The 15,293-nt window shown below is 39.4% G+C and overlaps 3 protein-coding genes across 3 annotated transcripts; all 3 read left to right on the forward strand.

The window, feature by feature from the left end:
- Positions 1-1,764: 1,764 nt before the first annotated feature.
- LOC118074646 (uncharacterized) lies at positions 1,765-5,118 on the forward strand. Its single transcript, XM_035096072.1, has one exon. It carries the CDS (start codon positions 1,765-1,767, stop codon positions 5,116-5,118), a length of 3,354 nt encoding a protein of 1,117 aa, XP_034951963.1.
- A 4,221-nt stretch (positions 5,119-9,339) lies between these two features.
- On the forward strand, positions 9,340-10,257 carry LOC118074717 (uncharacterized). The gene has a single exon (XM_035096194.1). The coding sequence runs from the start codon at positions 9,340-9,342 to the stop codon at positions 10,255-10,257; it is 918 nt and encodes a 305-aa protein (XP_034952085.1).
- A 59-nt stretch (positions 10,258-10,316) lies between these two features.
- Positions 10,317-11,432, forward strand: LOC118074803 (uncharacterized). Its single transcript, XM_035096315.1, has one exon. It carries the CDS (start codon positions 10,317-10,319, stop codon positions 11,430-11,432), a length of 1,116 nt encoding a protein of 371 aa, XP_034952206.1.
- The last annotated feature ends 3,861 nt before the right edge of the window (positions 11,433-15,293 follow it).

Below are 15,293 nucleotides of genomic sequence, written 5' to 3' on the forward strand. Positions count from 1 at the left end.
GATCTGAATGTTTTTCCCGGGTATCATTAAAAACGATCGAAGATCGTAAAATATTGAAACAAACATTAGAAGTTTTCGTTAACGATGTAAAATCGAAAATTCAATCATATGGTTTAGACAACATATGTAATTCTGATCAAAGTGTTTTTCAGTTAGAAGTACATTCAGAAAGGAGTTTAGCTCCAGAAGGGAGAAAAAAAAATAGAGTGCACAGTTTTTTCAGTTTCTTTGACAACTCACAGTTATACTATACAACCAACGGTATTATCTGATTGAAAACTTTTACTCCCCTTTTTCTTGCGTTATAGATTTTTCGTTATGAATTTTTTCGAAAAAAAGAATAGTTTTTTTGGCATCGAATTTTATGTTATTTTAAGAATTGCGAAGACACGTATGCCGTAATTTTTTATGCTCTTTTGATTGAAATTGGTATTATTAGAAAAGAATTTTTAGTTTTTGAGTTATAGATTTTTCGTTATTTTTAATAAAAAAAAAATGTATATCCGCAAGTTTTTTAAATATGTAAATATAGGTATTTTCTATCATTTTTTATGTTGTTCTTAACGTACAAGGTTGTTTTGGAAAATTTCGATTAAAAATATGTAAAAATTAAAAATCATCTTTGTAGGGTGTCAACTTTGGAGGTGAATGTCACACCTTCAAAACGTTTTGCCACAGAAAAAAAAATATGTAGTTCATCATTTCGACGTAGGTTATTATATAGAAACCTCAGCTAAAACGACGGTGACCATCTCGCGAGGTTTCCTTGTCAGTAGATAACGGCTCGTCCTTGCATCAGCATTTTGGCTTTCACTAGCACAGGAACTAGAAACCCCAGAAGATCAAATAGTCAAGCAATCCCAGATAGAACAATTCCCTTAGTATCTTGGTAAGATGATGACTCAGAATGTTTGAATTGAAACTGGTCAGTCATGGGATTCCATGAAATACCGAAAACTTTTACTGAATTCTCTTTCTCTTGAATCTCAATCACAAATGATTGACTCTCAGGATCTATTGTAGCTAGTACCTCAGAAAAATTGCTTGCCCATTTCGCAAGGGGAAAACCTCCAGCTGCACAAAACGATCTTAATTGATAAGCAGAAGAAATAGCTTCCACAATTGTCTCTCCTCCTTCATATGTATCATCCACGTAGCGGCCCTTGAGAATAGGCTTGACAGCCAGCGGAAATTTCTCACCTTTATCCTCTGCTAGTTGTAACAGAACTCTTACAGCAAGGTAAGGAGCACTTCTAGTGCTATAAGTCACTGTAGTAAGCTGGTAAGGAACCATTCTCTTCTCATCATCAATCCACATAACTCGTTAGAGATCCTATTCCTCAGGGTGAACCTTAATCTGACGGAACATCTTTGTAATGTCTGTTGCGAATACAATTCGATGTCTTCTTTCTCAAAGTAACACATCTCATAGATCTGGTTGGATTTTTGGACCAATGTGAAGAAGGTCGTTTAACGAGGTACCAGATGTAGTGTTACTGGACCCGTTGAACGCAACTCATAGCTTAGTTGTAGTAATCTACTCTCTCGGAACTCCACGATGGGGAGAATAGACAATTCAAAGAAATCAACTGGTCAGCTCTCAACTCTCTTCAACTTGCTGATCCAGACTACTCAACTCCAAGACCCATTGACATCTTAATAGGAGCAGATTGTTATGGTCTGATTGTGAAAGCGGGCATCAAACAATGTCCTCAGTCATCTCTAATAGCCCAAGAGTCCATCTTTGGATGGATGCTCATTGGAATGCCACAACCGACAAGATACTCAAGTCAGAGAACTCATCACGCAGCAAGGGTCAACTCATACCAGCAAGTATCTGATCTCTTGACAAAATTCTGGGTTCAAGAAGAAGTTCCAGAGACTTCAGCCAGCCAACTCAGCCCAGATGATCAATCTTGTGAAGATCATTATGTTACGACTCATTCAAGAGATCAAGATGGGAGATATATTGTAAGAATATCACTAAAAGCATCACCATCTCTTCTAGGCAACTCATCAGCGAGAGCTCATCAGTGTTTACTACACATGATCAGACGACTCACAAAGAATGACTCATATGCACAACTCTATCACAACTTTATGCAAGAATACGAGTCACTGAACCACATGACACGAGCCAAGGCAAGTCCAGTCAACTCTCCAGTGTATTATTTGCCTCATCATGGTGTCTTAAGAGAAGACAGTCTTACTACAAAACTCCGTGTAGTATTTAATGGCTCTAGTCCATCTTCTAGTGGTCTATCAGTGAACGATATTCAACATACTGGTGCCAAAGTCCAGAAAGACATTGCAGACGTACTCATTTGGATCAGACAGCATAAATTTGTGTTCACATCAGACATCACAAAGATGTACAGACAAATCAAAGTCCATCAAGATGATTGGGATCTCCAGAGAATCCTGTGGGTGGACGAGCACTCCAAGATAATCCCATATCAACTCACAACGGTCACGTATGGTACCAGGTCAGCTCCATTTCTGGCTGTTCGTACAATGATCCAGCTAGTAAAGGATGAAGGTCATAAGTTCCCTCTAGCTGTTGATCCACTACTAAAAGGAAGATATGTGGACGATATTTTTGGAGGTGCTGACACCGTGAGTCAACTGATAGACATCTCAACCCAAGTCAGACAACTCTGCATGGCAGGTGGCTTCCCGTTGGCGAAATGGCACAGCAACTCACTTCAATTCCTTCAATCAATTACAGACAACTCATCAGAAGAGCAGATCCACTCATTTGAGAGCAGCAAAACGAAATTACTTGGGCTCTCGTGGATTCCAGCGAACGACTCATTTAAGTTCAACTCAAAACCTCCTCGTGAGAAGTCCAAGCTCACAAAGAGAATAATTTTATCAGAAACAGCACAACTCTACGATCCACTTGGATTTCTAGCACCCTTCATTGTCAGAGCAAAGATGTTGCTACAAGAAATCTGGCTAGATAAACTTTCATGGGATGACCAAGCCCCAGATCACATCATCACCAAGTGGAACAGCTTCAGATCAGAACTCTCACATGTTTCAGACCTCTCAATTCCACGATGGTTACGGATTACTCAGAAATCGACCGTGGAACTTCATGGTTTTTCAGACGCCTCACAAGCAGCTATGGCAGCTGTTGTTTACATACGGGCTACTCATCCAGATCATGGAACTTGTTCAACTATAGTCTGCTCAAAGTCTAAGGTTGCTCCATTGAAGAAGATGTCTATTCCTAGACTAGAACTCACCGCAGCATTGCTGCTTGCCAGACTAATCACTTATGTAAGGACCAACTTAGACATTCAGCCAACTCAACTCGTATGTTGGACAGACTCCTCAGTGACTTTGACCTGGATTCAGTCTCACTCATCCCGTTGGAAGGAGTTTGTAAGAAACAGAGTGTCAGCAATTCAAGATCTCACTCCAATCAGCGTTTGGAGGTTTGTACCTGGCAAACAAAATCCAGCGGATTGTGCTTCTCGAGGTATCAGCATATCCCAGCTTCGGAAGCACCCCCTGTGGTGGACAGGACCACAGTGGTTAACAGCAGACGAATCATTATGGCCAACTCAATCATCAGTGTACGATTCAAAAGCTCAGCAGGAAGAGCGGCCCGGGCTCACTTTAGTTACTCAGACAATTCAACATGATTATCATTGGGATATGATATACAGACATTCTCGGCTAATCAAATTGCTCAGAGTGACTGCAATTTGCTTCAGATTCAGCCAACTCCTCAGACGAGTACCGCAGTCATCTCTCACCTTCCCTCTCACGCCACAAGAATTAGAGAGAGCAAGGATTTTTTGGATAAAGGCAACTCAAGAATCGTACTTCTCACAGGAAATCAAGCAGATCAACTCAAATTCACTGCCCGTCTCACACCCCCTCGCACGATTGACAGCATTTATTGACACTCAAGGAGTCATACGTGTTGGAGGGAGGTTAGCAAATGCTAGCTTGGACCAAGAAGCAAAGCATCCTGCAATCCTACCACAGAAAACTCATCTTTCCAGACTAATCATTGCAGATGCTCATGAAAGAACATTGCACGGTGGGACGCAGGCAACTCTGAACCTCATACGATCATCGTACTGGATCATTGGCGGACGACTCCCAGTACGATCCTATATTTATCATTGTATGAAATGTGCTCGTTTACGTGGCGAACGAGCGAAGCAGTTAATGGGTCAATTGCCGTTATCAAGAATCACTCCAGCCCGACCATTTGCCGTCTGTGGTGTGGATTACGCTGGTCCCATCACGCTAAAGACTTGGAAAGGCAGAGGCGCCAAAACATCTAAGGGTTGGATGTGCATTTTTGTGTGCTTCGTTACTTCTGCACTTCATTTAGAGATTGTAACAGATTATTCAGCAGACTCATTTATTGCAGCGTTCAGAAGGTTCACTGGACGTCGAGGTGTCTGCAGAACTCTCCACAGTGATTGTGGCACCACATTTCAAGGCGCAGACACGCTCATCAGACAACTCTTCAAGCAGGGGACTCAACAGTTCAGTCAACTCGCAGCTGTATTTGCAAAGGATGGAACTGATTGGAAGTTTAATCCACCAGCTGCACCACATATGGGAGGAAAATGGGAAGCTGCAGTCAAATCAGTAAAGTTCCATCTTAACAGAACGATAGGCGACTCACTCTTTACATATGAAGAGCTTTCCACACTGCTTGTCCAGATAGAAGCAGTCCTTAACTCCAGACCACTCGAGCCTCTCTCAGCCGACTCTACAGACATCTCAGCGTTGACTCCAGCACACTTCTTGGTTGGTGAACCGCTAGTAACATTACCAGAGCCTTCACTGGAAGATGTGCCAATGCCACGCTTGTCCAGGTGGCAATTTATTCAGCAGCGACTCCAATCGTTTTGGTCAACGTGGTCAGAACAATACCTTCAGCAGCAACTCGCCATTTCCAAGTGGAAACACCCCCTTCACAACATCACAGTCGGCTCACTTGTACTACTCACTGACGAGAGGTTCCCACCAACGAAGTGGCCTCTCGCCAGAGTGATTGAGGTGTTCCCAGGATCAGACGGACTCATCAGAACAGTCAAACTCAGGACAGCAACAGCAGAACTCGTCAGACCACTCACAAACTAGTCATCTTACCATACACTCCACCAGCAGAAGATCAGCAAAGGCGTTGCTGATGGTGGGACAATGTTCTGACTTGGAGGGGCCCAAGTCAGTTAGTCAGAAATATTCAAAAATTGTTAATGCCGGACTTGTCCACCGGCGCGTCAGTCAACTCACTGGACCAATCATCGGGAAGTATTTCCCTCATGGCCCAGAAGGCAACTCTACGGCCCTAGTGACGCCAACAAGCACGCGGTCGAGCACTTGTGGCGTCAGTTAGCTCCAGGCAAATCACGCGGTCATCTCTGTATAATTGTTCGCAGTCAAATCGCGGTTTTGTGCAGTCAGCTCACCTTTGGTAGTACCAAAGTACGGTCAAGTAGACTCAGACAACTCTCACGAACATACGTGAATCATCAAATTACTCTCATCAGTGCCAGTGGTCCAGTATATTCAGTTGTAGTGTCTTTGGGCGCGAAGCTGAACTGGCGTCGACGCCATAGTGCCTCACGGACATTCACATATACATCGCACCCCCGAACAACTCTGGTGTATACTGTGAATGTTGCTATTCACTGTGTTTGAGACTTTTTTTGGTGAAAAAATAACCATCAGACAATCATAAGTGTATGAACAATTAATGTACAGTCAATTCACCTAAACTCAGTGATTATTAATTTCTATTGTTTAAGTTAAGTGTTATTGTTGAATAAAATCTATAAAACCCAAGCAATTCGGTGTTAATAAACTATTTTTTGGAACCTTCTAGCATCCAACCTTTGTTCTTATTCTGCTCTTAATTATTACAGTCCACTAGTTAGTTTGCTCGTCCGGCCGACTCGAAGTCAGAACAGTTCACCAACAACGAAAGTTTGCGTAAGTATAGACAGCTCAGAATATCTTGATTAGAGTTTTTAGTAGACAGACTCCTTTGGTAATTCTACCAGAAGAGTTTGCAATGCCTTTCGGAGGGATACCCGATGATTGTTTCGACACTATCAATAATTTAAAGAATTTCTCTGAGATGAAAGATAGCTCAAAACCAGGATCAAGAAATATTCGCGCTTCGACAGGCTTCTTTGAGCATGAATAACTAGTACTCTGCCTGTGGCAAGTAGAACAGAGGGTTTTTCGGTCTTTCCTCTCTTTTCTCGACGTTCAAACAATGGATAAGAGCATTGAGTAGTTGGTGCTGCAGTATGCAGGTCTCTCTCGACAATAGATAATGCTTCTCAGAAGATTTACTTAATGCTCTCGACTGCTGCATGAAGCAGATTGCTTTGTGCATTAGATAATTCACTCTCAGTTGGTTCAGCGATGAACCAGTACTTAAATTCACTGGTAGGCAACTTTTTGTTGATGTTGTCTGCGTTAAGCAGTTTGCTCAACTCTGTAGATAATTCATTCTCGGAAGTAGTAGATGGAAATGTACTCATGGTCTTGAGTCTATTGCTCCTCAATATAGATAATTTACTTACTAGTGATGCTGCCTTAAGCAGATGGCTCTTGGCGGTAGATAATGCAGACTCCGATTATTCAGGAGAAATGCACACTAAGTAGACTCGGAAGTGGAAGAAGCCTCAGTGCTGTTAGCTCTAGAGAATGCAGACTCAGGAATCTCAGCGATCAGCAGATCGCTTTTGCTCTTAGATAATTCTAGCTCTCGGTTGGAAAATGATCTCCTGGTTGTCAATACTCGTTCAGATAGCCTTACGAGTCATTGCTCAGGTGTAGAAGGTTGACTCAGTTTTGCCACAAGTCTTATTCATTCTTATTCATTCTTTACAAATCTTACAAGTTTGAGTCAATCATCAGTACTAGTGCTATTGTAAATCATCAGAAACATTCAGGCTTTACTCTAAATCTATAATCAAGTAATATTTCACGATATTTCATTGTAAATTCAAGACATTTCATCAAATTCATTTTGCATTGCATTGATAGGCTAACGCCACGTGCACAATCACATTCTTGCTCAACTTGAGAAGCGTGCTGAGCTCGTGTGGGAGGTCAATAATACCGAACACACCAAGTTGAGTAGTTTTTTGGACATTCAATTCAGATTCAAGAATTAAAATTAGACATTCAGTGATTTTGAGCGACATTCAGTCTTCCTAGTTAACAACTCAAGTTTGTCAGTGTATTTAGTGTACCTGTTAGTGCTGAAAATAAAGATATTTTATTTTTGTTATAAAACCTGACTTCCGTTTGCTCTGTTCCGGCACAATCATCCCTATCCTTAAACGGTTAGGTTAATTCACAAGTTGAGATTTTCTCAACATTTAATGGTCCTTCGAGCCGGATCAGAGCTCTCGGTTTGGAAATACAAATTTTTGGTGCTACCAGTGTACTGCTTCAGACAATCAAGTGTGTAGTGCACAAAATGGCCGACCAAGACAGGAATAGTGAGGAGCAAGAGTCCACGACCTCGAAGCCTCAACCAACAATCAGCGTGACTCCTGACGATGGTGCAGAGGAGTTTGGTAGTCCAACCGATCAAATGGATAATCCATTAGCTCAGCCAAGTAGAAGATCAGCTACCGAAAGCATCATTCGGGTTGTTACACCACCCAATCCAGGTCTACCCATTCAACTAATGTTCAAAATCAAGTCTCAAATGGCTCGGCTACGCTTAGCCCAGTCATTCACTCAACAAATCACGGACCAGCAACAGACAATCACCAAAGAAGAAAGACTTCGCTGGAAAAACAACTCACAGCATTACACGAGTCTTTCAATTCAGAACATCAAGTGCTCGAGGAGGTTTGGCCACCATCTCAATTGCATCATCCGTACATTGTGGATGATGTCTTTGAGACATTCAACAAATCAGTCTCAGACTTCTTCATGATATCTGCTAAAGTAGCTTCCAAAGAACCTCCAGTACAATCAACATCAACCAGTGGTGCATCTGACGTAGCACAAGCATTAGCCCGACTTCCAAAGTTATCAGTACTAAAATTTCATGGAACCAGTGCCTCCTGGTTGTCATTCAGAGATCAATTTGAGTCCATGATAGCCAATCAACCTGGTCTGGATGAGGTAATCAAGTTTAATTATCTTAAATCAGCTCTCTCAGGTCCAGCTCTCTCTCTGGTAGAGAACCTTCCTTACACGAAGGAATCATTCACCAAGGCATGGTCGACACTCATATCCAGGTACGAGAATCGCAAAAGCTCATCAATGTTCACCTGGAAAATCTCTTCAGCCAGTTTGCTGAGTCTAAAAGAGCTGCTCTTCATTTAGCCAAGATATCATCCCTACTCACCATTGTAGACAACTCATTGGACTCACTCAAGCTATTGGGACAATCAACCGAGAATTGGGATACAATTCTCATATTTCACATTCTCAAACATCTTGACCAACATTCTCGTGAGCTTTGGGAAACTCAGGACAATGATCTTGAGCGGATGCCTACGTACTCAGAGTTTCGTGAGTTTCTGCTGGCTCGGATTCGTACCTTGGAGAAACTGGAGCCACGCATCAAATCAGACAATCAACAACGCTCCTCGCATTCAACCACCAGTGAGCGTAGATTCATTTGTAACTGCTGCAATGGCGGTCATTCATCAACTCACAGCAGTAACCTACGGCACTAGATCAGCTCCTTATCTAGCAGTTCGTGTGTTACTGCAATTAGTAGAGGATGAAGGCCATAAATATCCAAAAGCAACTCAGACAATCATTAAAGGCAGATATGTCGACGACATATTTGGAGGAGCAGATTCTCCAGAAGAACTAATTCAAGTTGCTGAGGAATTAATCAACTTGTGCAAGGCGGGCGGCTTTCCCCTTGCAAAATGGCAATCAAACAGTCAATCACTTCTTCAAAAAACGTCACAATCATCAGGCAATCGACAAAAAATCACCTTCGAAGAATGCACTACAAAAATTCTTGCACTTCAATGGAATCCAAGCTCAGACACATTCACATTCACATCAAAATCAGTCACTCATGAGTCAACATATTCAAAACGCCTCATTCTTTCAGAAGTAGCTCAAATTTATGATCCTTTGGGGTTTGTGTCACCAATCACAATCAGAGCTAAGATGCTCCTTCAAGAACTCTGGTGACACAACCTCAGCTGGGACTAACCAGTCCCACAATCAATCATCAATCGCTGGCTGATCATCAGAGAAGAATTCACTCAACTTCATGAGACTTCACTTCCCCGATAGATTCACACAACCAGACACTCAACTGTAGAAATTCATGGATTCTCTGATGCTTCACAGCTTGCGATGGCTGCAGCAATCTACTTAAAAATCAATTCACCGTCCACAGGGCCCAAAATCACACTCATCTGTGCGAAAACTAAAGTAGCACCAATCAAACAAATCACGATCTCCAGGCTAGAGTTAACTGCTGCGTTAATTCTAGCGAAACTCACGAAGTATGTTCGAGCTACACTCCACAGAGTGAACATACATTCAATTCACTTATGGACGGACTCGTCAATCACCTACTCATGGATCTATTCAATCGCAGGACGCTGGAAGGACTTTGTCAGAAACAGAGTAGTGCAAATTCAAGAACTAGATGCGGACGCGCACTGGCACCACATTTCTGGCAAGGAAAATCCAGCGGACTGTGCTCCAAGAGGCATTACAGCCAATCAATTGAAAGATTACTCGCTATGGTGGAGGGGACCCACCTGGTTAGCTGAAAATCAAGAAAACTGGCCAGTAAATTTACCACCAGCTGACGAGGCTTGTAACTTAGAAGCTCGTCCTAGAATTTCACTCATAGCAGCAATTCAAGATACAATAATTCGATGGGACTTGGTTAACAGATATTCTACACTTAACAAGTTACTTAGAATCACCGCCTTAATCATTAAATTCACTCCAAGACTTCGACATTCACCAGTTACCAGTCCTTTAGCATCAATCACAACAGCTGACATCGAAAAAGCGAGAATCTTCTGGATAAAGTCTACTCAAGCAGCACATTTTCACCAAGAAATCAGGACTTTATCCAACAATCAACATCTTCCACCAAACCATTCATTCAACAGACTCACAGCATACGTTGACTCAGGAGGGGTTCTACGAGTAGGAGGACGACTTCAGCATGCTCAGTTGAGTCATGATTCAAAACATCAATTCTACCTCGACATTCACCATTCACCACTCTTATTATTCGACATTATCATTTAATCACGCTACATGGTGGCACTCAACTTACACTCACAACAATCAGACAACGTTACTGGATCATGGGTGGAAGAGCTCCAGTGAAAACATTCATTCTTCGGTGCATCGAATGTGCTCGACAAAGAGGCATAAGAGCACAACAACTCATGGGTCAATTGACACAATCACGTATCACTCCTTCACGGCCATTCTCTCATACTGGTATAGACTATGCTGGGCCATTCACAATCAAAACATCATCAGGCAGAGGAGCCAAGACTAGAAAAGCTTGGGTCTGCGTATTTGTCTGCATGTCAACTTCTGCAGTCCATTTGGAAGCAGTTAGTGACTATTCAACTGAAGCATTTATTGCTGCCTACAGGAGATTCACCTCTAGACGAGGATTATGCCAGACAATCTATTCTGACTGTGGCAGAAATTTCATTGGAGCTGAGATAGAACTCAAGAAATTATTCACACAATTCACCAGAGAACATGAGGTCATCTCTAGATTCATCATCACCAACGGCACTCAATGGTCATTCAACCCACCTGCAGCACCACACATGGGTGGCAAGTGGGAGTCAGTAGTGAAATCACTTAAATTTTATTTGACGAGAACAGTAAAAGAATCACTCTTCACGTTTGAAGAGATCACCACACTACTGACACAAATAGAAGCCATTCTCAACTCAAGACCTCTAGAGCCAATCAGTGATGACCCAGAAGTCATTCAAGCACTCACTCCTGGACATTTTCTTATTGGGTCAGCACTCAACACTGTTTCTGAACCATCAACCTCAGAACCTGCACATTCAATTCAAAATCGATGGCGGATGATTCAACGACAATCACAGCAGTTCTGGTACAGGTGGTCACAATCTTACTTACAAAAATTACAAGCTATTTCTAAGTGGTTTTTCAGGAACAGAACAATTCAAGTTGGTGCATTAGCCTTGCTAACTGATGAAAGATTTCCCCCCACGAAACGGCCACTCGTGAGGATAATTCAACTACACCCAGGGCAAGATGGGCTTCCACGAGTAGCAACGGTGAAGACACCAACAACGACGTTGGTCAGACCAATCGTCAAGCTAGCCATTCTACCAATCAACCCAACTCCTGAAGCCCAGCAGCAGAATCAACCAGAAGACAATCATCAACCAGTTGCTGATGGCGGGCGGCATGTTGAGAATTAATTAATTCTCAATTTGAATTTGCCAGCTGACAGGAACTTCGGCGGCCATCTTGGGACTGGGTCGATAACCAATCGACCTAATAATCAATAATTCTTTATCTAGTCACTCATTTGACTACTTTTGAGTGTCCCCTTTGACTAATGAAGTTCCTGTCGCCATTCTTTCACTGTTCTCGTTCACGTTTACACGCCATTCTTATTCATTCTTCACAAATCTTACAAGTTTGAGTCAATCATCAGTACTAGTGCTATTGTAAATCATCAGAAACATTCAGGCTTTACTCTAAATCTGTAATCAAGTAATATTTCACGATATTTCATTGTAAATTCAAGACATTTCATCAAATTCATTTTGCATTGCATTGATAGGCTAACGCCACGTGCACGATCACATTCTTGCTCAACTTGAGAAGCGTGCTGAGCTCGTGTGGGAGGTCAATAATACCGAACACACCAAGTTGAGTAGTTTTTTGGACATTCAATTCAGATTCAAGAATTAAAATTAGACATTCAGTGATTTTGAGCGACATTCAGTCTTCCTAGTTAACAACTCAAGTTTGTCAGTGTATTTAGTGTACCTGTTAGTGCTGAAAATAAAGATATTTTATTTTTGTTATAAAACCTGACTTCCGTTTGCTCTGTTCCGGCACAATCATCCCTATCCTTAAACGGTTAGGTTATTCACAAGTTGAGATTTTCTCAACACATATTTTTACTCTGAATTCTATCCTAATGTGCATAAAATGTATATCCGACACGTTTATGTCTATGTATCTATAAATAAATATGCTCAACACAGAAAGTGACAACGACTATATAGTTCAGTCTACTAGAATCGAAAGGAAGCCTAGAACATTCGAGAACGGCAGAGGCAACTTGATCCTGAGAATTGCAGTAGATTAACATGAGCGAGTAAGTCCATACTGATGGAACACAAAAAGTCGTAAAAACATTAAACGCGAGGTATCTAAATCTAAGAATTTATAACATTTAAAATAATTTTTTTTTTCTAATTTAGTATATCTTATGACACAATCTACATAACAACTAAAAACTTAGCGTGACTGTTACTTACTAATTGGCTAAAATATTTTTAAAATTTCGCACATGTATGAAATCTTAATAGTCACGCCTTTTTTGGTGTTTCACGAGTTTTGGTACATATCAACTTGAAAGAAATATTAAAAAAATATAGAATTATTTAGAAAATACTTTTATTATTTGTATATAAGCGCTCGGGCAAGATTAACTTGTTATCATTTTGTCATCAGTTACTTAATAGCAATCAAAAACTCTGATCATCAACTCCATGAATAAACTCATTTTACGTAATTTTCGCGCAACGAATTTCAATTAATGTCGTAGATTATGATTAAAACAGTAATAATAATTGACAGTATGCATAATCGAAAGCCAAATACTGCTTTCCGTGCGAATTCTTGATTTCTGCCAATGTTCATATAAGAATGAAGAAAAATTTTTATTTAAAAAATGATTACCTGCAAAAATCATCTTAAAACTTATACAAAGACACGGTTGTGACTCGTCGTGACGTAAGGGGAAGATGGCGGCAATTCATGCTTTGCGCACGAGACACTACTGTATCTCTTGATGATTGTAACAATTTTTATGGGTTTTAATAGTTGAAACGTCACAAATTATTGAATGAGCGATTCAATAGCGTCTACAAGTTCAGAAGAAATTATTTATAACGAGATTTCCCATCCCAGCAATAGTGAAATAGTGCGCTCTGGGGTTTAAGTAGATAAATACACTTACTGAGTACGTACTACACACGGAACCTCTATTCGATTTAACGACCCCACACCTTTGCTGTCCCCACGTTTGTACAAATGAACGATAGAATGCCAATATATTTATCAGGGAAAGAATGTATCATACATATCCAATTTTACTTCTATGACGCCTTCTGTGCACTACTTACCAAGAATTTGTAGCTATTTGAACTCTTCAATCAATCAAGCAGTGGAGCAGTTAATCGTATATTCCATCTGCCTTTATTTACGTCTTTTTAACATGTTTCAATAAAGCTTTCCCTACTTAACCCTATTCTGGACAAACATGGTGTGCTGTATTAGCCTTATTTTCTGTCTCATTTGGTAACTATGGTAAATTAAAGGAAACTTGTACATGTGCGAATTTTTTTGGATAAAAATTTCTACAAGAATTGCACGAAGAAGTAAATGTCGGTCTTTATGCGTACATAAATATTGATCCTGCATAAAAAATTTCATCACAGTGTTTTATTTGAATGAAATTTTTTCAGTACCTCAAGATATATAACTCCTTTTTGTAATTTCGTCACTCGATCCCAGAGTTGCGTATCTTCAATCTCATCATATATCCGGAGGGGTCTTGATTCGTCGGTGAAAAATCTGGGTTTTCTAGCTTGAACTATTACAACATCGAAGTAGTTTTTCCAGTCTTCACCCACCAAATACGTCATGCCTTTATTGCTGAAAATATAAATGAACAAACACATCATATATTTACATGAAACATATACATTTCAATAGTAGTAATCAATTGATATTAACAATGCTAAGAAAAATGAGAATTTAATTTGAAAAAACTATGGCTTCTTTTTCAGAGAGACAAATTGCAATAAAAAATGCAGTTAGAATATCACAAAAATCTGTTATTCCTGGTGTGAGATTTATTATCCATAAAAGATTTTTTAAATAATATCATAAATGGAAGACATAAAATAATCAGACAAATCATTACGCCTAAAAATATGATGATCAATCATTAAAAATACCATTTTTTTCATTTATATAGATGCACAAAAAAACGTTAAAATACGTTTTAATATATAGAAATATAAAAATTCTTCAGGATTTTACGGATCTATGATTGAAAATTGATTTCCATGGCATTATTCCGAATTAATCAATGATGACCTGATTTCACATTATTTTTAAAATTCAAAATTTCTTTTATACGTGTAAATAAATGAGGATTTATTTATACATACTCTTCAACTGTCATTGAAATTTAATACTATTCATAATGTTACCATAACTTTTATATCAGATAAGAATATTGTTGATTTTGATATTGTAAATAATTTATTAGTTTCTGCAAAAGTTGACACATTTGGACAGATCAATAGCCTGACTCGGGTTGCATGCTTTAATTGAATAGAAAATATACTTGTAATAATAAATTGACTCACATAGTAAATCATAAAAAAATAGATTAGAACAGTTGCCATAAAACTTATGCATTTAAAAATTTGTTTCTATGCAATATACTGACGATGGAAGGTCAATTTTTATAACTGTATTATTAATTAGTTAATTATAATCAACCACTTTTTTACGATTGTCTTACTTTTAAATAGCTAGTATTTTCATGTTTTATTAGTTATTGTGTTTGAAAAAAAAACGGTTTGAACTGAATTTTTCCAAATTTCTTTTAATTCTTCTTGGTAATAATACATTTCGAATTAGTTTTAGTTGAAGTTGATATCTTGATCGGTTCTTATGATATCGAAAATGAAAAAAATGCTGACGTCCGTACATACATACATACGTACGCACACCCATCATTTAAAAAACATGTCAGTATGCCTGCTAATATCCTGAAATGTAGCGATTTGATGAAAATTTAGGTTTCACTAATTGACTCAATTACAATAACTTCTTAATGGGAAGTTAAATATGTATTTGAACACACATTGCAATTATTCTGAAAGTTTGGTAACTGGTACTATCATTGATTTCCAATTAAAATTCGTAATGAAGATAATTCACTTATTTTATACTTAAATATCATTTGTTTTTTACAGTAAAAATTTATCGATAAATCAATGATGACCTGATTTTGTTTTCTTCCT

The sequence above is a fragment of the Chelonus insularis genome, unplaced genomic scaffold, assembly GCF_013357705.1.
Source record: "Chelonus insularis isolate UGA/USDA-ARS -01 unplaced genomic scaffold, ASM1335770v1 contig_106_pilon, whole genome shotgun sequence".
Lineage (NCBI taxonomy): Eukaryota > Metazoa > Arthropoda > Insecta > Hymenoptera > Braconidae > Chelonus > Chelonus insularis.